At 39.6% G+C, this 20,651-nt stretch overlaps 2 protein-coding genes across 11 annotated transcripts in view; one reads left to right on the forward strand and one right to left on the reverse strand.

Annotated features, from left to right (window-relative positions):
• The window catches only part of mtss1lb (MTSS I-BAR domain containing 2b), a 771,894-nt gene that overhangs the window by 602,436 nt on the left and 148,807 nt on the right, over window positions 1–20,651 (forward strand). The window lies entirely within an intron of this gene.
• znf507 (zinc finger protein 507) overlaps window positions 1–20,651 on the reverse strand; it is a 27,572-nt gene continuing 6,921 nt past the window's right edge. For 3 of the 5 annotated variants that reach the window (XM_046032150.1, XM_046032149.1, XM_046032148.1), the window contains exons 3-7: window positions 20,108–20,216; window positions 19,542–19,650; window positions 12,923–13,027; window positions 10,174–10,308; window positions 1–5,550 (exon numbers count right to left, since the gene is read on the reverse strand). In XM_046032150.1, coding sequence (XP_045888106.1) covers window positions 5,091–5,550; window positions 10,174–10,308; window positions 12,923–13,027; window positions 19,542–19,650; window positions 20,108–20,216 — 918 coding nt within the window. In that variant the 3' untranslated portion in view covers window positions 1–5,090. Of the gene's footprint in view, window positions 5,551–10,173; window positions 10,309–12,922; window positions 13,028–18,346; window positions 18,937–19,541; window positions 19,651–20,107; window positions 20,217–20,651 lie in introns of those variants that run through there. The other 2 variants (XM_046032152.1, XM_046032153.1) reach the window with 2 other exon arrangements.

Raw genomic sequence — 20,651 nt, forward strand, 5'->3', positions numbered from 1 at the left:
GTCATTTATTTCTGTCTTTATTACCAAAAATACAATGGCAAAGTAGTGACATAATAAAGCCTATGATGTTCTAAAAATAAATTAACATAAAGCAAGCATCACACTGCTGTCTGACACAATTCTATGTTGAACCTCCATTACAAAATTGAATAAGAGCAGAAATACACAGATACATACAGACATGTTATCTTCTCCACCTCCTTAGCTCATTTAGCTGTGTAGCTTAAAACCATCAGTTCTCTCAAATACACTAGAAGTAAATAAGATCAGAGCCAAAATTCAATCTAAAACTTTATTTTTTGTCTCAATTATTAGTTGTTTTTTTTTACAAGAACATTGAAAAATAGATTTTTATCTTTTTAAAAATTCAGTTTTAAGGTTCTGCAGTATTCATCTACAACATTTACACTTTAAAAATACAGTACCAAGTGTTTGAGCTCATTACTAGGTCGTAGCTAGTACTATAAGAAAGAGCTATTTCACATTCTTGGTTTGCTGTTGTTTCTCCGTCTCCCAAACTGCTTAATAAAACAAAAATGTGGATTTGCTTCTGTGGAAAACATACTGAGGTGTTCAGATGATACCCATCATTGTCACAATAATCAAGATTTTTGCTTCAACTTCAATACCAAAGACTGTCTGTTTTGTGCACGAATCAAAACACTGATCTATTTGACCGACGTTTTGGCAGGGGGGTCAAAATTCTACTTTCAAGACAAATAATACATTGAACTAAAAGGCACATTAAACTAAAACAAAATACAATGCTTTGCTTTCAAATATGGCACAAATGTATAGTTCTGTGGTATGAATTAAAATGAAAGGAGGGAAATGTAACCGTGGTGAACAAGAAAATTTGTATGCTCTGAAAGTGGTAAACAGACACTTCCTTTCATACTTGCTGTGTCTGCTGCATGTGTTGACACACTTTTGGAATTTGAGACACCAAATGGGATGTATCACTGCCTGCAAAATCCCACTTGACCCATATGCATTTATCACCAGAAGAATGACCCAGGATGCATTTTCCAGCTGTCAACTGAACTTTACAGTATTTCCAAAAAATATTTTTTTTGCCTTGACTTGGCTAGCAATTAAGATAAAAATGTAAAAAAATATCTGAAATGATTTCGTTTTACTTTAAAAATTACCACAAGCTATTTTATAATTACAGCTCACTTTAAAAGGCCAAGGTATACAACAGCTAGTTCATTTTTCCAGGTTCAGCTAACACTGCAGTGCTTGGTTTGCTGTACAACACGAATTGAAAGTGAAGACATTCTGTTATTCCCAATTAACACATATACTGTACAGTCATTGAGATCAGCAAGTGTCTTACTACTTGGATGCTGTCTTTTGCAGCCATTTCTACTGGTTATGGTAAAACTGTACACACCAAGGAAGTCTGGGGATATTGTCGATTATACATATTTCTACTTACTTTCAATAACTATGATGAAAAGACCAAAATCAACAAAGTATTGACTTTGCATCCAAAGTTTGATGTATGCTATTCCTCTGCACCATAGGCCTCCATTGTTTTCCAAATACTATTGAAAACACATTAAGCCACACTGTTGAACTGGATGACATACCTGTATATTACCATGAACACAAGCACTGAGTTTACTTTAGTGACTACACTGTAGTCAATCCCACATACACGTACTACTAATACTCACTAGCGCACCAAATGTGTATTAACGCACACTTAAAATGGTACCCAAGAAATACACTTTTTATGGCTTGTTTGAGTAAAATTTGCTAAAAACCTACAGTGCCAAATGTAAACGGTGATGGATGTTTACAACAATTTTGCTGTTCACCTTTGTTTTCACATTCAACCTGTGGGATCATCTGACTGCTTGTAGGCCAGCCTTTGATATTGTTGTTTTCTATGCTAACGCAATATGGAGAAAACTAGTGAGCCGTGCTGCACGGATAATCTCGACGCCAAACCATCTGAGAAGTAGGAATGTAGATGGAAGAATGGGTGGATAAAAGTAAAACTGTTTTCTGACTTTGTAAAATGCAACAGCTTCACAAAAATGTCAACGTGGTCATATTATGCTCATTTTCAGGTTCATTATTTTATTTTAGGGGTTGTACCAGAACAGCTTTACATGGTTTCATATATAAAAAAAACAAACAAACAAACAAACACACCGTGTGTTGAACGCTCTGTTTTAGCTATGGAGTGAACTTTGGGCTTTTCCACTTTGCAAACATATTACATGTACAAAAAAATTATATATATTTATTACACAATAAAGGAAGGGAGAAAGCCAAAAGGCATAATATGACCTCTTTAACATTTTGCACGATTGAGGCAGCGGAGGCACTAGGAATGAACGGAACATCAATTCTCCAACATAATTTAGGTTGTGCGTTGTTATCAAATTTATTTGAGCAAATGACGTGTTAAATATCAATTTGTTGAAACTCTTTTTTTCCCAAGTGACAGCCTTACTCACAAATGAAACGGTTGAGTACACTGTTACCAGACCTCAATTTACAATGAAATTAAAATCCAAGTTTAAAAAGGTGCCCTGTGGAGTTTTTGTGAAAACAAACAAAAATTCTGTTTACATTCAGTGTTTCCCCCCCAAAACACACTGTGTGTGTCCTTGAGCTCTAACGAATGTGTTGTTCCTTCCTCATTAGCAAAGCTTGCGTTGTTAGTATTGATGTTTAGAAGCTTAAAGTCTCCTTCTTCACTGTCCTTGCTGCCACCTGCAGATCTGTGGAACAGTGTGAAACCACTGGAAGGATTGTGTATCGCCTGACCACTGGGGAATGACTCATACAAAAACAGCTCTCTAGCGCTGCTAGAGGTCAAAAACTCCACAGGGAACCTTTAACCAGAATTCATGAATTGAATAATTACAAGCTGTAGGATTAATAGAAGATCCCGATACGACAGAAAGGGGAGGGCTGAGGTCTGTCTGTGGTCGGTTCAGTCTTTATGTCTCACTGCTCATTTACATTCATGCCGAGTTAATCCGACAAGAGGGACGCTGAAGTCCCACTTTTATTTTATTTTTTTATATATAGACATGTCACCATCTTCCTTAATTCTGACACGTAGAATTGTAAATTAAAAACCAGACAATAATTACCTGCTTTGATAATGAGAATTCCAGGCCAGGTAACAGGTCTTTGAGATAGAGATTTAATTTTGGCTGATCCACTACGCTACGCACGTGTGCAGACACAATTTCAAGCTGTTATGTCAGGCGGAGAAGGGGGGTATGAATTATGGATATTCCATTTTATCTTAATTTCCCCGGCCCCCGTCTGTGCTGATGTAAGAAAGGTGTGGCATACAGATGAATTTGTGTGTTCTGCATGACAGGACTCCATGATACATTAGATGGGCTGAGACTCTGACACTGAATGTTTAAAAGAATAATCCTCATCGTCAATCCAGGTTTCATTTTCTGTTCATTTAAAATGTTTTAATGGGATCTTGATGAGTTTCTTGGGCAAGATTGTTGTTCCTAAAATGCATCTGGGTGACAATGCCAGCATTCCTTCCCTTACATTCTTCCAGGTGTTTTTTTTAATAGTCAGCATCATTTGAGATATTGGGGTTCAATTTTTCTGCCATTCACTCTGTATGAAAAGTAACTTCCACACCCGGAGACAATCAATCACTGTAAACACGAAGGCTTCATAGATCGAAGTTTCCGCTTTATCGTCATTACACTGTGCTGAGTTAAGTTTTTCCATATCAGGGCAGCATTAATTATATTACACTCTTGCTTCCAGCCCGTCACATGGCTCACCTTCCAAATCTAATTTTTACATCCATGTCTTCTTATTTCAGGCATGTTTGTTAGCTGGGACACGAGTCATTTCAAGTTGCTTTTGAAACTAGATGGTTTGTATTTTAAAAACACTGACAAAACAGAGTAAATGTTATTATATATACACACACACACACACACACACACACACACACACAACATAAATTCATTTGCATGGGCTATAAAAAAAAAGACAGACATCACCTTCAATGGCAACTCTTAAAGTGAGCCTAGCACCACAATCACAAGTGAAAGGTGTTTCTGGTTCAATACAACATATTCCTGTTTTGAAATATCTAGGCAATTAACATAAATGCCTTGCCTAGGCTAACTTCCCTTTTCATCATTCCTTTTGTCAACATGCTCTGCACCAATACCTCTGTGGCTGGTAGACTACAATCAAAGTAATCCTAGACCACTTTCTACTTTGCTCTGGTCAACTTCCACTCCTCCTGTGAGAACCACTTCTTTGTCCTATAAAGACGTTACTTTATGAATGATCCAACAAGTAAAATTACAGTCACTCATACAAAAGAAAAACGGGGAAATAAGCAAAACATAATAAACAACTGCCTCTTTAAATTGCCATTACGGAAATTAACATGCATAAAATAAACGGATAAATATTAAATCATATTCAAGCTGTGATACATGTCTTTAGGCATTGGTGGGTTTGCACATGTACCTCCTTGACTAGGCTAGAGCCTCAACTTTGTCGGATTAAATACATTAAATATTACAGTAGCAATAAAAGAGCTGCCTTATGGTCACTATATCAATTAAAGTGGAAAATATGTGAATCTTTTTTCTCCATTTCTAGTGAGGGATTGTGTGGTTTTGTGAGGTATGAACTTGTCCCTGTATAGTGAAAAATCTAACTTGGGTTAGAGCTCAGGCTTGTGCCTTGCAATACAAATCACTTCCCTACTTCCCTCTCTCTTTAATGTCAAATTATTTGACAGAAATATTAACAGCTTATAACATTGTTCTATGTTTTTAACATTGCTTACAGGATATGCCACTCAGAAAACCATTTAATAACTTTTCTCTACACCTGTTCAAGGCGTCTGCACTGGACAGTAGCTGTCACAGCCGAACTAATCACACGACATTCTGAGAAATGACATTTAACTACTATGGTACAGTAGACGCGAAATGGTTGTAGCTCAACATCTGACACAATCACCTTGAGGTAAAGAAACATCTACTTTTGTGGGAAGCAGATAACTGTAAGACCTCAGGGTCAGTGTTAATATAAAGAGAGGGCGTGAAGGGCGGGTCTCACTCTGCTGTTTGGAGGCCTGGTTGGGCTTCTGGTTGCTGTTGCTCCTTGTTGAGAATGATGCTGATGATGTCCCCCTCGTGCTCCTTCATGTGCTCCATCAGCCGCTCTTTACTGGTGGACTCAAAACCACAGATACAGCAGCAGAACAAGAGCACACAGTATTCCATGCCGGGGCCTGGGGCCTGGCCTGTACGTGGCTGGCTCTGGGAGCGCGACTGGAGCTGTGCAGGGTCCTTCCCCTGGGGGCTTGGGGATTCACCAGGCCACTGTGAAGGGTCTGTGGTGGGTATAGGGAGGCCCCCTGAGCCATCCACAGCCAGGCCACCTGCTGCTGTTGTTGCTGATGAGGGTGTTGGCAGCGGTTCCACTAGGCCCTTCGCTTTGTCTTTTGAGTGTGGGGCCCCTGCAGGGCGCTCTGCCACGGACTCCAGCACAGCAGACAACTTCTGGGGAGCTCTGAGGCAAACAGAGGATGGAATCACCAAGAAGAAAACAACAAGTGAGGGAGCAGGATTAAATGACTGAGTTGGAAATCTCACTCTGCAGTGTTGGCTCACTGAGGAATATTTCTAATTGCCCCTGTACTATTTTTTTTCCCATAAAAATCTGTTAGATGATATTTTATTATCCCTATGATGCAGTGTATATTCGTCAGCAGGCAGTTATTGGTGTCCCGCTGTATCTTTCAAAACATGTTAACACGTTTTCACATTTTTTTTTACAACAACTTGGGAAATAACTCAGGAGATAAGAGATATTATTGTATGTAGCATTTTAATATTCTGTGTTTATGAATGGCTGCTACCTTGGCCAGGTCTTTCTTGTAAAAGAGATTTTTGATCTCAATGAGACTTCCTGTTAAAATAAAGGTAAAAAGCCAGCCACATGGATTAAACAAGTTAGCTAACATTACCTGGTAGAAAAGGTTATCCTAAGGTGAGGAGAGTATTTGAGCTTTTGGGAAGTTAGGATGTTTATGTAATACACTGTTCCTATCTTAAGTTAGGAAAGGAACATCGACTTAGGGTTATTACACTTCCTATTTACAATGGTTACTAAAACAGTTAAGATAGGATCTGCAAGGAGGTTTATATAATTACAGCAAGAGATGACAAGACAACCACATAGAGTACACATATTGATTGTTTCCTTCACACAGGAAGCCCTGCTTGGTTTAAATGCCTGTCTTCGCAGACTTTCCTGTTTTTATTGTACATAGTTATTGAAATCAGAAAATGTACTGGCTGAATGAATTGGGAAGAGCCTGGTGTTGCAAAAAACAACCAACCTATAGGATTCTGAAGTTACACCAAACGTTAACTAGGTTTTAGAGCCCGAATGATACATCGGCCATATGAGCTAATTGCATTTAATCGGCATCAGCTGTTTATAACAGCGGATATATGACTATAAAAAAAACAACACAGAGAGTCAGATCCTTCACTCATGTCACCTGATTGCATAATTTGCTCACCAGAGGGCGCGCTGCAGCTCTACTGTTAACAACACTGCCTCATCACAAAAACCACAGAAGAAAATAATCAGCTGACCGGAGTCTAATGCAGCATGTTTAATGTTACAGCAGTTGAGAGTTGGAGGCTACGCTGCAGCCAGACGTGATTGTAGATTTATTTCTGAAACAGTGTGGCAGTTGTAGCCAACGGTCCTCTCATTTGTCCCTAGTTCAGCACTTCTAAATACCGTAAAACTTCAATTAATAGCAGAGTCCCAAATAGCCGCCTACCTCCTTTACTGGCCTGGTGTGGGAGCACATTTTGACAAATAAACACCTGCCTCCATTAAACGCCTGGTCTGGCTTTTATAGCTGTTTCTAAGCTGCTTAGATTTAGTTAATACAAACATTAATGTTTAAAGGTATGATCAATATGCCTTCAAAATAAAAGCGCATAAGCCGTCTGTTGGAGCTAGATCAAATGAATGACATGTATTTGATATTATTTGATCATTTTTAAAAAGTTTTATTCTGTTTGAAATAAAGAAACTGTTTCATAGTAGTTTCAGTTTTGTGCAAAAAGAATTAAAGTTCTGTCCCATATGGACGCCTGTCCCAAATAAAGGCAGGGTCAATTCAGTGATTTTAGCAAATAAAAGCCCGGGCTATTATTCAAAGTTTTACGGTATCACAATTTCACGAAACATTACAGCAGCTAACGCTGCCCGTTGATCAATTAGCCACAAAGCTAATGCCATGTTTATCAGTGGAGTAGCGATAACGTTACTGAGCCTTTAAACTATAGTTTCTGACGTATTCTAAATCTATCTGTGAGCTTGTTTGTAGTTTTAGTCAGCGTGTCGGAAATTATTAAACCAGAGCGGACATGTAAATAACCATGAGCTGAAGAATCTAACACAGCTTCCTGACAGACAAAGCAAGTCCTCGTTGTAGACAGTCATGTAGTATTAGAGGCATACAACAGCAGGTCACTGTAACGTTATCGTAGACGGCATGTTTTAGAGCTTGCCTGATGTATTATGTCCCTGTTTTCAAAGTGTTATTTACTTTGTCATACTGCAACCTGTGTCAACTGGTGGCCTTTTTCCCAAGGACTATGGACAGAAATTGGCTTTCAGTCATATCTGGTGCAATAAATGTATTGTGCATTGTCACTGTTAAACTTAGTATGCGATTCATTTTTAAGCTCTTTACCTTCTGTATTATTCAAAAGGACAAGCAGTAAATTAGTGTATAAAATGACCAACACACTATTAGATAGATTAAACATACACCCTTCTTTCTTGTGGGTCAGGCCTGTGTTATGATGAAATTAGGTGATGCATGAATTATTATTATGAGCAATGGTGGAGAAGAAGTATGAAATTTTAATAATAATTTTAATAATATGACAAAGATAATTTGTGTCAAGTCATGGCATTGAATAATGATAGAATATAATCAGGTTGGCCTATCTACAGACCACAAGAAAAACTAAGTTCACCACAGTGTGTTAAACAGTAAGAGCTCAATACCAAAACCACCAATTAATGCCTCCTTATCTCAGTTCAAATCTCCTTAGAGTCCATCTTTCTGTATCCCAGTAAGCAAACAAACAAAACTATTGTTACTATATGACAACATAAAATACAGCAGGTTAGTGCTGAATGCACTAACTAAATGAGTTGTAACGTGCGTTACTGAGATTGTAAAGGGTAAAATATTACCGATCTATTTTTAGTAATGCGTTATATAACTTCATTACAGCAAAAAGCAATACATTACGGTAATTGCGTAACTTTTGTATGCGCGCATTTCTACTCTGCAGCACCCCTAAGTGAAAATGTCTTCCCGTGCGCCTGTACATGTGTCTTTCTGTTGTGCATTTTTCCTGTCCACCAAGTTACCCGCGGGTGGCAGGTGTTACTTTCATTCCATGTGTGACACTAAAGTTTCTATAGTGTCGGCTTCTTCCAAGCTTAAGGGCATTAAACAACAAGTGAAGGTACAGCGTAACCTGTTAAGTTGAAGTTGCTTTGTCTGCAGACTGCTTTACTATTGGGTCTCATGTGACCAGTGTAATCGCAGCCTTTGCGATTAGAACATCTTGTTTTATTATATTGCGATAATATCGCAAATGCAATTAATCATTCAGTCCTAGTAAGAAACATCATGTAACATTAAACCGGGCGTGTGCTCATACGCGTGCTCGCTTTAACTCATGAGCGAGCACAATCTGAAACACAACCACTTTCATACAGAAACCCTGCAATAAACGCAGGAACACCATACTTGCAGGCTGTGGCTTTTCTCCAGACTTTTCTCAGGCTCTGTTACTTCAACGTTCCCGTCTCAGAGGCAACTCAACACCGGCTCCGTAACATTACTTCATTCAGCGCAGCGAGCCCCATATCGGCTCAATACTCCCGGAGTGACAGCGGCTATAGACAGGCAGGGAGACTCGGGTAAACCCCTACTGCAACGTTACAGTAATAGTTTTATCAGCTTATACATGTACTGCTACATCGTTAGCTCGCCTGCTGCTTTCAGTAACTGTCTTTATTATCTGTTTATCTTTCACCAGAGGCTCAGCAAAGTCACCACAGCTACATGTATTGGATCATAATGAAATGGGTAGTGAGCTGGGCTGAATATTATAACTTGTGTCACACTTTATAAGTGTAGGTAACTTTACTGTAGTGTCAGTGGATGGCTCTTCCTCTGGGTTGTATATTATGTGGGTCACGTTAGTTACAGCGACCGACAGGTGGAGAAGCTGTAAACCTGATTATTGGTAAAAGGCAATAAATGTAAATTGAACGTTACAAAGCAAACAGCGGCAGGTCCGAGCTAATGTAGCGTTAGCTGGCTGCATCACTATAGGATAGTTAACAAATCGTTCCACATTTGCTTTTTACCGTTACATCATTTCTTGCAGGCTGTGACACTTTGACATAATGTCTGTGGTACACAGGGTAGTAACATGGGTGGCGTCAGTTGGTGAAGTAATGTGAAAGGGATATACCTTTGCACGGGATAACATTAGCAACTGCTCGGTGTTAGCCGGTGAGCTAACGTGACTTTCTCTGTGTTTCTCCAGCTTTACTAATGCTCACTTTGTTCTTACTCGACATCATCGGAACCTGTTTGGTCTGATGGGCTTCTGCACATAAACCTTCCTTCCGTATCCTTACGTGGAGCTTGTGTTTTGCTGTGAGCCAGGTGTTTTATGGTGTTAGACTGCATGTCGTTAGCTGTCGTGTTGTCGCTGTAGTGTGAGAGAGGCTCGGGAGTGCGCACAGGGCTGAATCTGACCCGGAGACCTCACATTAACAGCAGAATAGTGTCTGATGCAAGCAACAGAGAAAATAGGCATGCTTCATTTCTAAGAGAGCTTTGAGCCCATTGACAATAAGGCAAAATATAATTTGATTGATTAAAATCAAAAACTTAACATATAGCCCCTTTAAGACCACTGAAGCCCTTGTAGTTAGATTGTAAATATTACAAAGAGTTTTCCAGTATGCCAGTGGAATTATACTGTAGATATGCACATTTACACAGAACAGTATTGTACAGAAATGACACCTGAAAGAAACTGAAAGCACAGATAGCTCTGTACTTACCGGCTGCTCTGGGAAATGGCCTCGTTAATGGCTTTATTAACTTGCTCATAGTTGTAATTCTGATCTCCGGCATGCTTCCACATGTGGGATTTAAGTGATGGGGGATGACTGCATACATAGCCGCATAAAGAGCACCTGCAAGAGAAAAGGGGAGAGAGAGGAAAATAAGAGAAACAAAGGAGAGAAGATAAGCACCAACAGAGTGAGAGCGGATCAAGTCAAGGTTGATGTAATGTGCATAGTGAGGTTCTACCAATCCTCCTCCTAATATCTATCAAGAGGATTCATCCCGACTCAAGACTCCACAGGGTACACTGCGCTCATGAGAGAGAGACCAAGAGTGGAGAGAGGAAATAGGATTTAAAGCATACTGGTGAAGTCATTTGTCAAAATGACAAGAATTATAGATCATGTCTTTATGGACAATTAAAATGCTTCAAGTTGCAGATATGATTTAGGGTGAGAACCTGAGCACACTTCAGCCATGATGGCCAACTGGACAAGATCAGGTAACTCATAAAACAACCCATGTTGTTATAAGATGAACAGAAAATCAAGTTCTCAACCTGCTAGTGCTGACATGCATATTTAAAATATTGCTTCAGGCTGGTGTGTGATCACACAGCAGAATCCAAAATCCTGGCAAAGGATTTTGCCCACTTTAAAAAGCATGCTTAGTTTTCATTGTCTTTAACATCTGATTAGACCCGTTTAGTCTGGATGTACCAGCTGCCCAGACATAGCTGCTTCTTGACGCTACTCGACAAACAACACTTTTGGACAGGCGGTTTGATGTTTAACACAGCATCAGAGTGTGCTTAGAAATCCAAAGCATGCATGCACTTAAAAATGATGCTCATCCAGTTCACTTTGCGTGCTTCCATCTTGAATGCTCAAAGAGTCAGAAATTTAACTTTAAGGACAATCAGTCACCACAAAGAGACAAGGCTGGCAATGAATTCAGGTTCACACACGCGTCAGCATGTGTGGTGCGGGGATTTCCCCTGATACATCAGAAAGTGAAAAGGAACTAAAAGCTTGTGTAATACATATGTGAGTGAAACACAAAGACCACACAGCAACTACCGGCAGCACGGTGGCCTACTGGATAGCACTATGGCCTCACAGCAAGAAGCTCCCGGGTTCGAACTCCATGACGGCGCGGCTGCGGCTCAGGAGGTAGAGCGGGTTGGCTGTTAATCAGAAGGTCGGCGGTTTAATCCCCCTGTTTGCTTGTCGAAGTGTCCTTGGGCAAGATACTGAACCCCGAATTGCCCCTGGTGGCTGTTGCGCCAGTGTATGAATGTGTGTGACTGGTGAATGCAGATGTAGTGTAAAAGCGCTTTGAGTGGTCGAAAAGACTAGAAAGGCTCTATACAAGTACGGAGCATTTACATGGTGTCCCCCCACCATCAAAAACATGTTAGCTAGATTCTCCAGTCAGTGCCGTTTGACCAGACTTTGAATTCAATCTGGAGTAGTTGCCCGGCCGCTGTACATGGCTGCCCACTTCTCCCTTCAGGGATGGGTTAAATGCAGAGAATGAACTTTGCTACATGTATGTGTATGTAACAAATAAAGTACCTTTACCTTATCACCCTGCTGCTAAATACTAGAGGGAAAAAAATCTTTCTACTTTTTTCATTATTATTCATGACATAGGCCAACTGTATCTCTGTTATTTCTCAGTGAACTGTTTTGTTTTCACTAGAGCATACACAAACACTTTAGATTCAGTACAGTGTAGCATGACTCAGTGTCAGCAAAGTCCTTATAGGCAAGTCATGCTACTCGGCAGCCATGTTGCCAACTTCTCCGGGCAGCTGTTTCAAAGTTCGACAACTTTGCCCCAAAATAAGGTTTAAAAAGCGTTTTCCCAACTGATTATACTTATACTGCGCATGCATCACCACTTCCACGCATTCGCAGTAGAAGGAAAACAGACCCTTACGTCAGTGTTCTTTATGTGGGTCCATGTAGAGCTGATGAGAAAAATGTTTTGAGCTTAAACACTAGCCTCCACCCAAAAGGACTGAGCAGCCAAAACTACATTTGAGTGGTTCCTGTGCAGGAGATCCCATAATATTCCAACATTTAAAAAAAAAATCTGCTCTGCGCTCCATCCAAATGTCACGCAGTCACGCTCCGCTCACACGTCACTGCTTTTGCTAGGTCCAGACCAAATAAACCGAGTTACAGATGTGAAATTGACTAAAAGCATCTCTCATCCTCTGCTGCTTCCATATTGACCACTCTTCTTAAAAATCTCTCTCATCCCCCCCACCAAAAAAGTACAGTAATAACCAACTTCAGTGCCCCTTTAACAGAAAATTAACTGCATTGTCTGTGCTACTTCTGCTGTATAGAGATGTTGGGCATTCCAGCTGTGCAGGTACTGATGACAGTTTAATACAGCACAAGCATTCAGTGAAGTAGTAATCAGCAATCAGTGCCTCACTTAGGGTTGCAGATATTTAACATTTTAGAGGAGGACTGAGTATTCACGCCCCTTCACTTTCTCCACCCACCAACCACTAACCTTGCAATCAGAAGCCCATTTCTCATGTCTCCAGGCTCTTGGCACCATGAGAGAGCACACATGTAATCACACACAGGTTCAGAGCCACACAGACTCTGATAAACCCAGCTTGTTTTTGCCAGGTATAGCTCTTTATTCTCACCTCAGAGGACCAGAGGTCATTCTTATCATCCCTCTCTGTGCAGTGGATGCGTGTTTGATATTTCTCACCTGTACTGCTCTAGCAGCTGCACGGCCTGGTGCTCCTGAGGGTGCCTCCTCATGTGGCTCTTTAAACTGTTCATGTTGGTGGTGGCAAAATCACAGCTGCAACACCTGGCAGATGGAGAGAGGAGAGACGAGATATGAGAGAACATGGAGATAGAGCGGCTGGTTTAACAAGCTGCTCTTTGAGGTCATCGTGTTGCTTCTTTACACTTGTAGCCTGAAGGGAGATAAGGGATTTACAGCAAAACAGAGAGGAAATGGCCACTTTAAGAAAAGGAATAAATCACAGTGTTTTTTACTTGGTTGCACTTTGGCTGTTGGGGTTGGAAGATGAAACTCGCTTTTTAGTTGCTTAGAGGCAAAAACCGTACAAGGTCTGCAGACAGAGGCTACACTCAACTCATGGCCATTTGCACTGCATTAAAATAAAAGAAACAGACCAAACAAAGAGTTGCACTTTATAATGTGAGGTTTACTGAGGCCAAAATATTAAAAAGTCAGACTTGACCAACCAAAGACAAGACATTTATATATAAAAAAAACTTCTTCTAAGAGTCTTACAGCACATTGTTTCAATACAGAGTAATTGTTTAGATACTTTTATTTCACACCAAATGGGATTGTGGAATACTTTTAAATAAAAAATTTAAATACATTCTATTTTATTGTAATTAGCTTTTTATAAGTTAGCTTTTTATACATGTTCTGTCCCCTTCCCCTGAATGTTTTGGGTCAAATTATATATTTTATCTTCTACCATAACAGTTACTACAACAACTCCGTGGGAGAAATCTATGCTACGCTATCACAACAAATACACTGCATGTACGTTTAAGCCTGTGGCTTGTGGTGTGATAGCTGGAAAATATATTAAAAGCATTAAAGCATATTGCTTTTCAATCACACACTGGATTTCTTGAGAATAACACATTAATGAAATATTAATAGTCCAGAACATAAGGACAATTCCATATATTCCAACATTAAACACACCATGAGAATGGTCCATAACATTATCCATGATATTAAAAATGACAGAATCACTGAAAAGTAAAGCTCTTTAAATTTTTCCTGACTTGGGCACAACATGAAAACTTCAGATGGGAAAAAGTGAGATTATGTAAAAATTATTATTCCGTCTAGTATCAAAATTCATAAAATAATAACATCGCAACTGCAATATCAGTCAAAAAAAAAAAAATTCACACTTAGATATTTTTTTTAAAACAATGTTCAGCCCTGTTTTAGCGGGAGGCTGTGTAACTTTACATGCTTCTCACAGCTGGTGGTCGAATTTGAAACACTGGAGCACATTTTTTGGTAGTACACTGTCATAGACTAGAGAGGCTGTACATGATGTGGCAAAATGTTTTTACAACTTGTAAATACAGTGCAGTCTGCAAAGACTTGGACACATTTTTATTCACGATGGCTCTGTACTCCAGCACAATAGCACAATCTGAAATTAAACAATGACTATTAGGGGTACAACAGATCACAAAAGTCACGGTCCGGATCATTCTATGGGTTTGAGTTTTGGATCGGATCAGCAGAAGCAGAAGAAGAAGCAGGAGAAGGAGAAGAAAGGGTTAAATAAATTTTAAAATGAGCTACTTTGGCTCTGATGTAACCAACTCTCTCTCCTTTCACCACGAATGACTATGAGGGTGAAGTGCTAACCTTCAGCTTTATTTTGAAGGTGTTTACACCCGCACTGGGAGTAAAACAGTTTCAGTCTTTCAGCAATTCCAGACCCGATGTGCTGGAGCCAAAACATCACAAACTGTAATATGGTCCTAACACCTACAGGCCACACTGCACCAGATCTGACATCCCATTCAGATTGAAATGTTTCTTTTACCATTACTATGTTGTAAATGTGTAGGCCTTTATTACCATATAACTAGACCCCAATGTCAAGTTTGATCCACTCACTTCATGTGCAAAGGCAAAAAAAGAGGATCTTTACATGTCAACATGTCATTTAAAAGTATAAAGTCATCTGTCCCTGTGAAAGCACGCGGTCGATGGCACAACAAGTATGTACACACACTAACAGCAGCACTTGCACATTCTGTGTACATATCACTGAGTGACTTTCAGCCATGAGACTTGATTTACTGCCCAAGTTTGAATTTTTGGAATGTGCTTGTTGGGAGTATTGATGCTATATTTCCGAACTCTACTTTTGTCCTCATACCATTGGCTCACAAGGCGACTGACCATTCTGGCTAGAAACAGCAATTAGATTCTATGACCTTTTCTAAGAGCAGAAAGAAATCCTGCTATGTTTGTGTGTTGTGTACATTTGACCTTAGAGCACAGGCGACAGCATACTGTTATGAAAGCTGACAGAAAAACCTGTATGTGTTCACACCTCACGGCAGCTTTGTGTTCACATAAAGGATGAGTGCTAATACAGAGTTGGGGGGGGGGGGGGGGGGGGGGGGGGGGGGGGCAGTGAGGACTGTGTGAGGACTGTGCCTACACAGTGGCCCAGCATTACTGCGCATGTACTGCCATCTAATGGACCTTTCCAAGTAGTACAGCTCATGCCGATCTTAAAAGTCAGTCACCGGCATGGGAACCAGCACATAAAGACCTCAGTGTGTGGCATCCGTTTGGTTAGGTCACTCTGTCTGAAACAGGAGGTGAAAACTGAAAATGTAATATTTACTGACCAGTAAACACTACCACACAGGACACAACGGAAACACTGAAAAGGAACTGAACTCTAATAAATATTATGTTGACTTAAACCTAGTGCTCACAACATTTTTACCACATATTAAAAGTTTTCCCAGTTTTATGTTGGAAAAAATAAAGAATTGCAGAAGCTTAGATTCTAAAGACGTCTCTTATGGCAAAATAATTGATACATTAGTCTGTAATGTTGACATCCAGTTTGTAACAGATAAATATGCAATCAGTCTCCAAAAATAGAGATTGGTGTCTGGTTTATGAATGTGCTGCCATTACAGCTAAATGGCATGTCATTTCTAAAATTAGTAGTATAGGCTCACAATTTACTAGATTAGATTTGCTAGTGTAGTGGTTGTTTGTCTGTGTGTGGCCCCGCAATGGACTGGTGACCTGTCCAGGGTGCACCCCACCTTTCGCCCGATGTAAGCTGGGATTGGCTACAGCCCCCCCGCGACGATGTACGCAGGATAAGCGGTTGAGGATGGATGGATTTGCTAGGGTTGTGCGGTAGTGACTAAAATCTCCCGATATAGGTCAATTCATGTCTCAATAATGATGCATATCCCGATACAGATTTTTTTGTAAATTCAATGAAATATCATGAGATACTGTTGGAATTTCCAACAGTTATGTTGGATATTCAACAGATCCAAACTAACTTAGCAAAAATATTATGGTCAAGAGTGGAATTTGCGACATAATGAAATAAATAGAGCATAATTGTAAACAACAGACTGTTTTTTATCGTCAAACGATATATTTGCTTTCATTTAAGGATGGGGGAAACATGTTAATGTTTAAAAAAAAGGGTCATCTCAAAATGCCAGATATCCCGGCTCGATTAATCGTCTTATCATTAATTTATTTGAGTGCATGTGTGTGTGGGTCTGGGCTGCCTGTCACCCATCCTCTTTTCATCCCTCTCACAGGGGCGAAGGGAAGACAGGATATTCAAAATCACAGGAATGTGCGATTTTACCAGGCTTCTATAAAACGTGTGTGGCACATTCAGATCAGCTACAGCACTGTGAGATCAAGCTGAGTCGCTGCATGAAATCAATAGTGCCCAGAAATGAGCTACTGAGAGCTCTACAAGAAGGCTGCCATGTGGGACATTGCATGGCCCACGCAGGACAATCTACCTGCTTCTCCCTTTTTTCTTGTGATATTTGAGGTTGATGCCACAAATTCCCAAAACTAGTTAGCGTCAGGAGTCTCACTCCAGATTAGACGTAAGTATTTCACTGGAGCTTCCTCATAAACCACTCTGCTGAATGGTGCATTACTAAAGTGATTTCACTGATAATGTTAAGGTTCCTCCACTGTCTCCATAAAGTAAGACATCTTCCCATCGTCTGATACTTTACCTGGTACACACTGGTTTTCATTAAATCATTAATTGTTTTCTCTGTATTCAATAACTTTTAATAAATCTTTCATTTATGAAAGAACTTGATTTTGTGGTTTGTGTGTGTACTCGTCAAAGAAGCAAGCGTCAGATTGAGACTAAATTAATTGGCTATTTTCCTTTTCCTGCCGCTACTTCCTGAGCATGGATACTATAAAAGAACAAAATGACCCCACAATGCTAAGTAGAATATACTGTATAATATCTACAGCACCTGGAGACCAAGATTGAGGATTTTGTTAAATAAAATAAATATGAACCTTTCTCATATGACATTTTAAATGATTTTTTTAAACCATTATTACTATTAAGTAGTGGTGCGACGAGACCATAAACTGTACTTAACCCACTAGACGAGACAAGATTTTAAAACTATTTTTAAAGAAATATTTAATACTGAATATATGCATATTTATTTATATTTCCTGCATTCTGATTATTTTTTATGCACCAGCTTATGGTGATTTTTTACTTTAGTTATATAAAGAGAAACACAAAATTCAGGAGGCAGGTGACAATTCACAATCTATAACCTACCTATAACTGAATCTAAGTCAGTGCAGCTCTCAGATCTGTTTCTCCTGTAGATCAACTTATTTAATATCATCCGTGCTGAGTCATGATTTAGTCTTCCCTCCTCTATGTATCTTTGGGGAAGGAAAATCTTTAAATGTGACTATGGCACCTTTTCACCTCAATGAGAATTGAATTAATTTTAATTCAGTTATAAACTCCTGGACTTTAATAGCTCCTGTGTTTCAGCAGATTTTCTGCTCATGGTCAAAAACTTCAGCACATTCAGAATCTCTCCCACATACCGGTGTTCTCTGACATGTTCAGAAAAAAGGCAGAATATTACCAGACTAACGTTATCATTTGATGAGAGGCCTACCTGCCCAATACTCTGCTGGGCATTACGTTTTTGATCTGCTGGTAGTAACGTTGTCCCCTTTAGACCGTTTGACCGACGCAGTTTGGGACTGCATGTTGCACGTGAAACCGAAAGTAAATGAAAAACTTTTGATCTCACCACAAATCCACACACGTTAACTTCCAGTGCAGCTCACAGTCCCAAACAGAGCAAGGTACCCCTACTATTAAGATCAATTTAATCACAAAAAAATAATGGCATGTTTAATATCTTCTTTTTCCTCATTGAAAATCAGGCGATCAATAACCTGCAACATCTTTTTAAACACCACTGAAACTGATTTCAGGTTTGCTCAGTCAAACAACTGGCGCTGAAAGGCATCAGGGTGAACATTAGACATTACATGATTTAAACAAGGACATGGACAGTTTTCACAAATGTACTTCATAATTTATTAAACATGTGCACTTAAACTTGTAAGTTATGCATTGTGTTCATAAACGTTACATGGTTTTTACATGGTAACTCAATAACTTAGATAGTTTAATTCTCCTGCACCCGATCCAGAATTTGATTAAAAACAGCGGTGCACGGACGACTCAGATTCAGGGTTGATTTCAGTTTGTTATTAAAATACACAGATTCTAAGTACTAATAAAATAAGAGAATAGAAGTTCAAAAAAGGCTATGTACAACATTCAGGGAGTCAACATCTAGTTGGTAAAATGTGTTTTGTATATCAATCTCTGTGTTTTACTTTGTCAGTACTTTACAATACAAGAAATTGGGACTTTGTACTTTGGTATGTTTTAACTTTGAATGCTGTCATGCCATCCACTCTTAGAAACCAATTGCAGTGAATTGCTTCTATGTTGTTTCTTTAACAAACTGCTGGGTTTGGGCCTGTGTGGTCTGTTTGGGTAGGTCCAGGTCCCACCTGTTGACATGAGGCGACTTCTTGACATCTGTTCATCCATTACAGGTGAAACATGTACATCTGAAGAATGTTTCTCCATAAAAACTTCCACAGAGCTTCTTCCAAGTGACAGAAAAAAAGGATTTTTGTGTGCAGTGTAAATTTAAAGGAGATGGACACAAATTGAACTGAACTTTAAGTCAGGAGCTGGTGCCGTGGCTCGTATGCTAATCCATTCTTTCACCCGTATTTCTTTGTCTTTTAATGTTTATCTTTATATTAATAATAAATCACTCCTTTTTCACATGTGTTATCTTGACAAAACGTGGTTTGGACACCAGTCATCGGGTCCGCTCGTGATGTGCGTTACTCCCTGTTGACGATCAGTCACGTAGTGTGAACGCCAACAACTTCAAGACGCCCGTTACAAGACAGCAAGTCGTGCAGTCTGAACAGCACAGAGATCAGCAGACGGACCACAATTCTATCAACCCATCTATCAAGTTTCCTGTAACTAACAAATTCAAAATGTTCCTGAACTCTACACTACATTTCCTCCTAGCTATGAGTTGCTGCGAGAACATGTAAGACCTTTAAAGGGCTTTAGTTTAATCCTAAGTTCAGTCATTTCAAGACATCCTTCAGGACCTTAATTATACAAATTGGTCAGTGAGTGGTATTTGCATTTGTATTTAAGTGATAGTGGTGCATTTCTACAACTCACCGATAAGGCTTGTCAGAGTTATGAATCCGCCGGTGGTTCCTCACCCCAACATATGTAGAGCTGGTGTAGTCACACACATCGCACTTATACATCTTCTGCATACCACATTCTGTAATGGAGGACAAATGAAAATACACAACTTTCTGAAAACTCTGGCAAAAATCATATGGTGGCAGCCAAAGAACAGTGGCGTGGAGAGAAAGCTCTGATAAGGGAGGATGAGTGTCAGGTAGCCATTTAAACATCCATCCATCTTCCTATCCAAACTACGGAAGCCCTAAGTGGCAAGTGAGTAAAACAAATCTGGTGATCCATTTTTTAGAGGCAGGTCTCTTCTCTCCTGTGTTTTGAATTGTGGTTCAAAAATGAACTGAACCGTGGATTTGGAGAAGCGTTACACCCCTATGCATTAAGTTATGCAACATTACTTTCTTTTCTTTCACCTGTCGTAAGTATTGGAGAATAATTATTTAGATCAGATTTAGAAAATACAATCACTGGAATGTTTCATTTCTTACCTGCCTCTCAGGGCTTTCACATAATGAGGCCATAAAAACACATCTTACCTTCAACTGTTACTGGCTCTGCATCTTCCACCATGGCCACGGTTTCAGTGACTGCTGTGAGGGCTGCCACGTCACTGCTGTGCTCCCTTTCATGATTTCTTAACTGACTCTATGGAAGGAAAACACACACACACAAAATATAATTTCTACAAAAACAACTGGACATGACCTGCAGTGATCTTCAGTGATGCACCGTTTAATTTCAACACCCCCTATAACTCACTAATGCAATCTCTGGAGCAGATATCAAAGTAGTGGACCAGCCTTTAACCTTCATTATTATAAACCTTCTTGGCCTATATCCCAAATTGGTTGGACAATATGAGGAACTTGATGAATAACCTCTGCTGCAAATCGGCACTGGAGTCCCACAATAGGAGTGGAATCAATAGTTTTCTCCTTTGCCTGTATCATCAAACCAAAGCAAACCTTCACTGCAGTGCCAACTTTCAAGGTCCATCACTCCACACAGGTAATTTAATTGTTATCTACTATATTACTGATTAATCTGTCGATTTCTCAATTAATCCATTTGTCCATAAAA

The sequence above is a fragment of the Micropterus dolomieu genome, linkage group LG20 (assembly GCF_021292245.1).
Source record: "Micropterus dolomieu isolate WLL.071019.BEF.003 ecotype Adirondacks linkage group LG20, ASM2129224v1, whole genome shotgun sequence".
In the NCBI taxonomy this organism is placed as follows: domain Eukaryota; kingdom Metazoa; phylum Chordata; class Actinopteri; order Centrarchiformes; family Centrarchidae; genus Micropterus; species Micropterus dolomieu.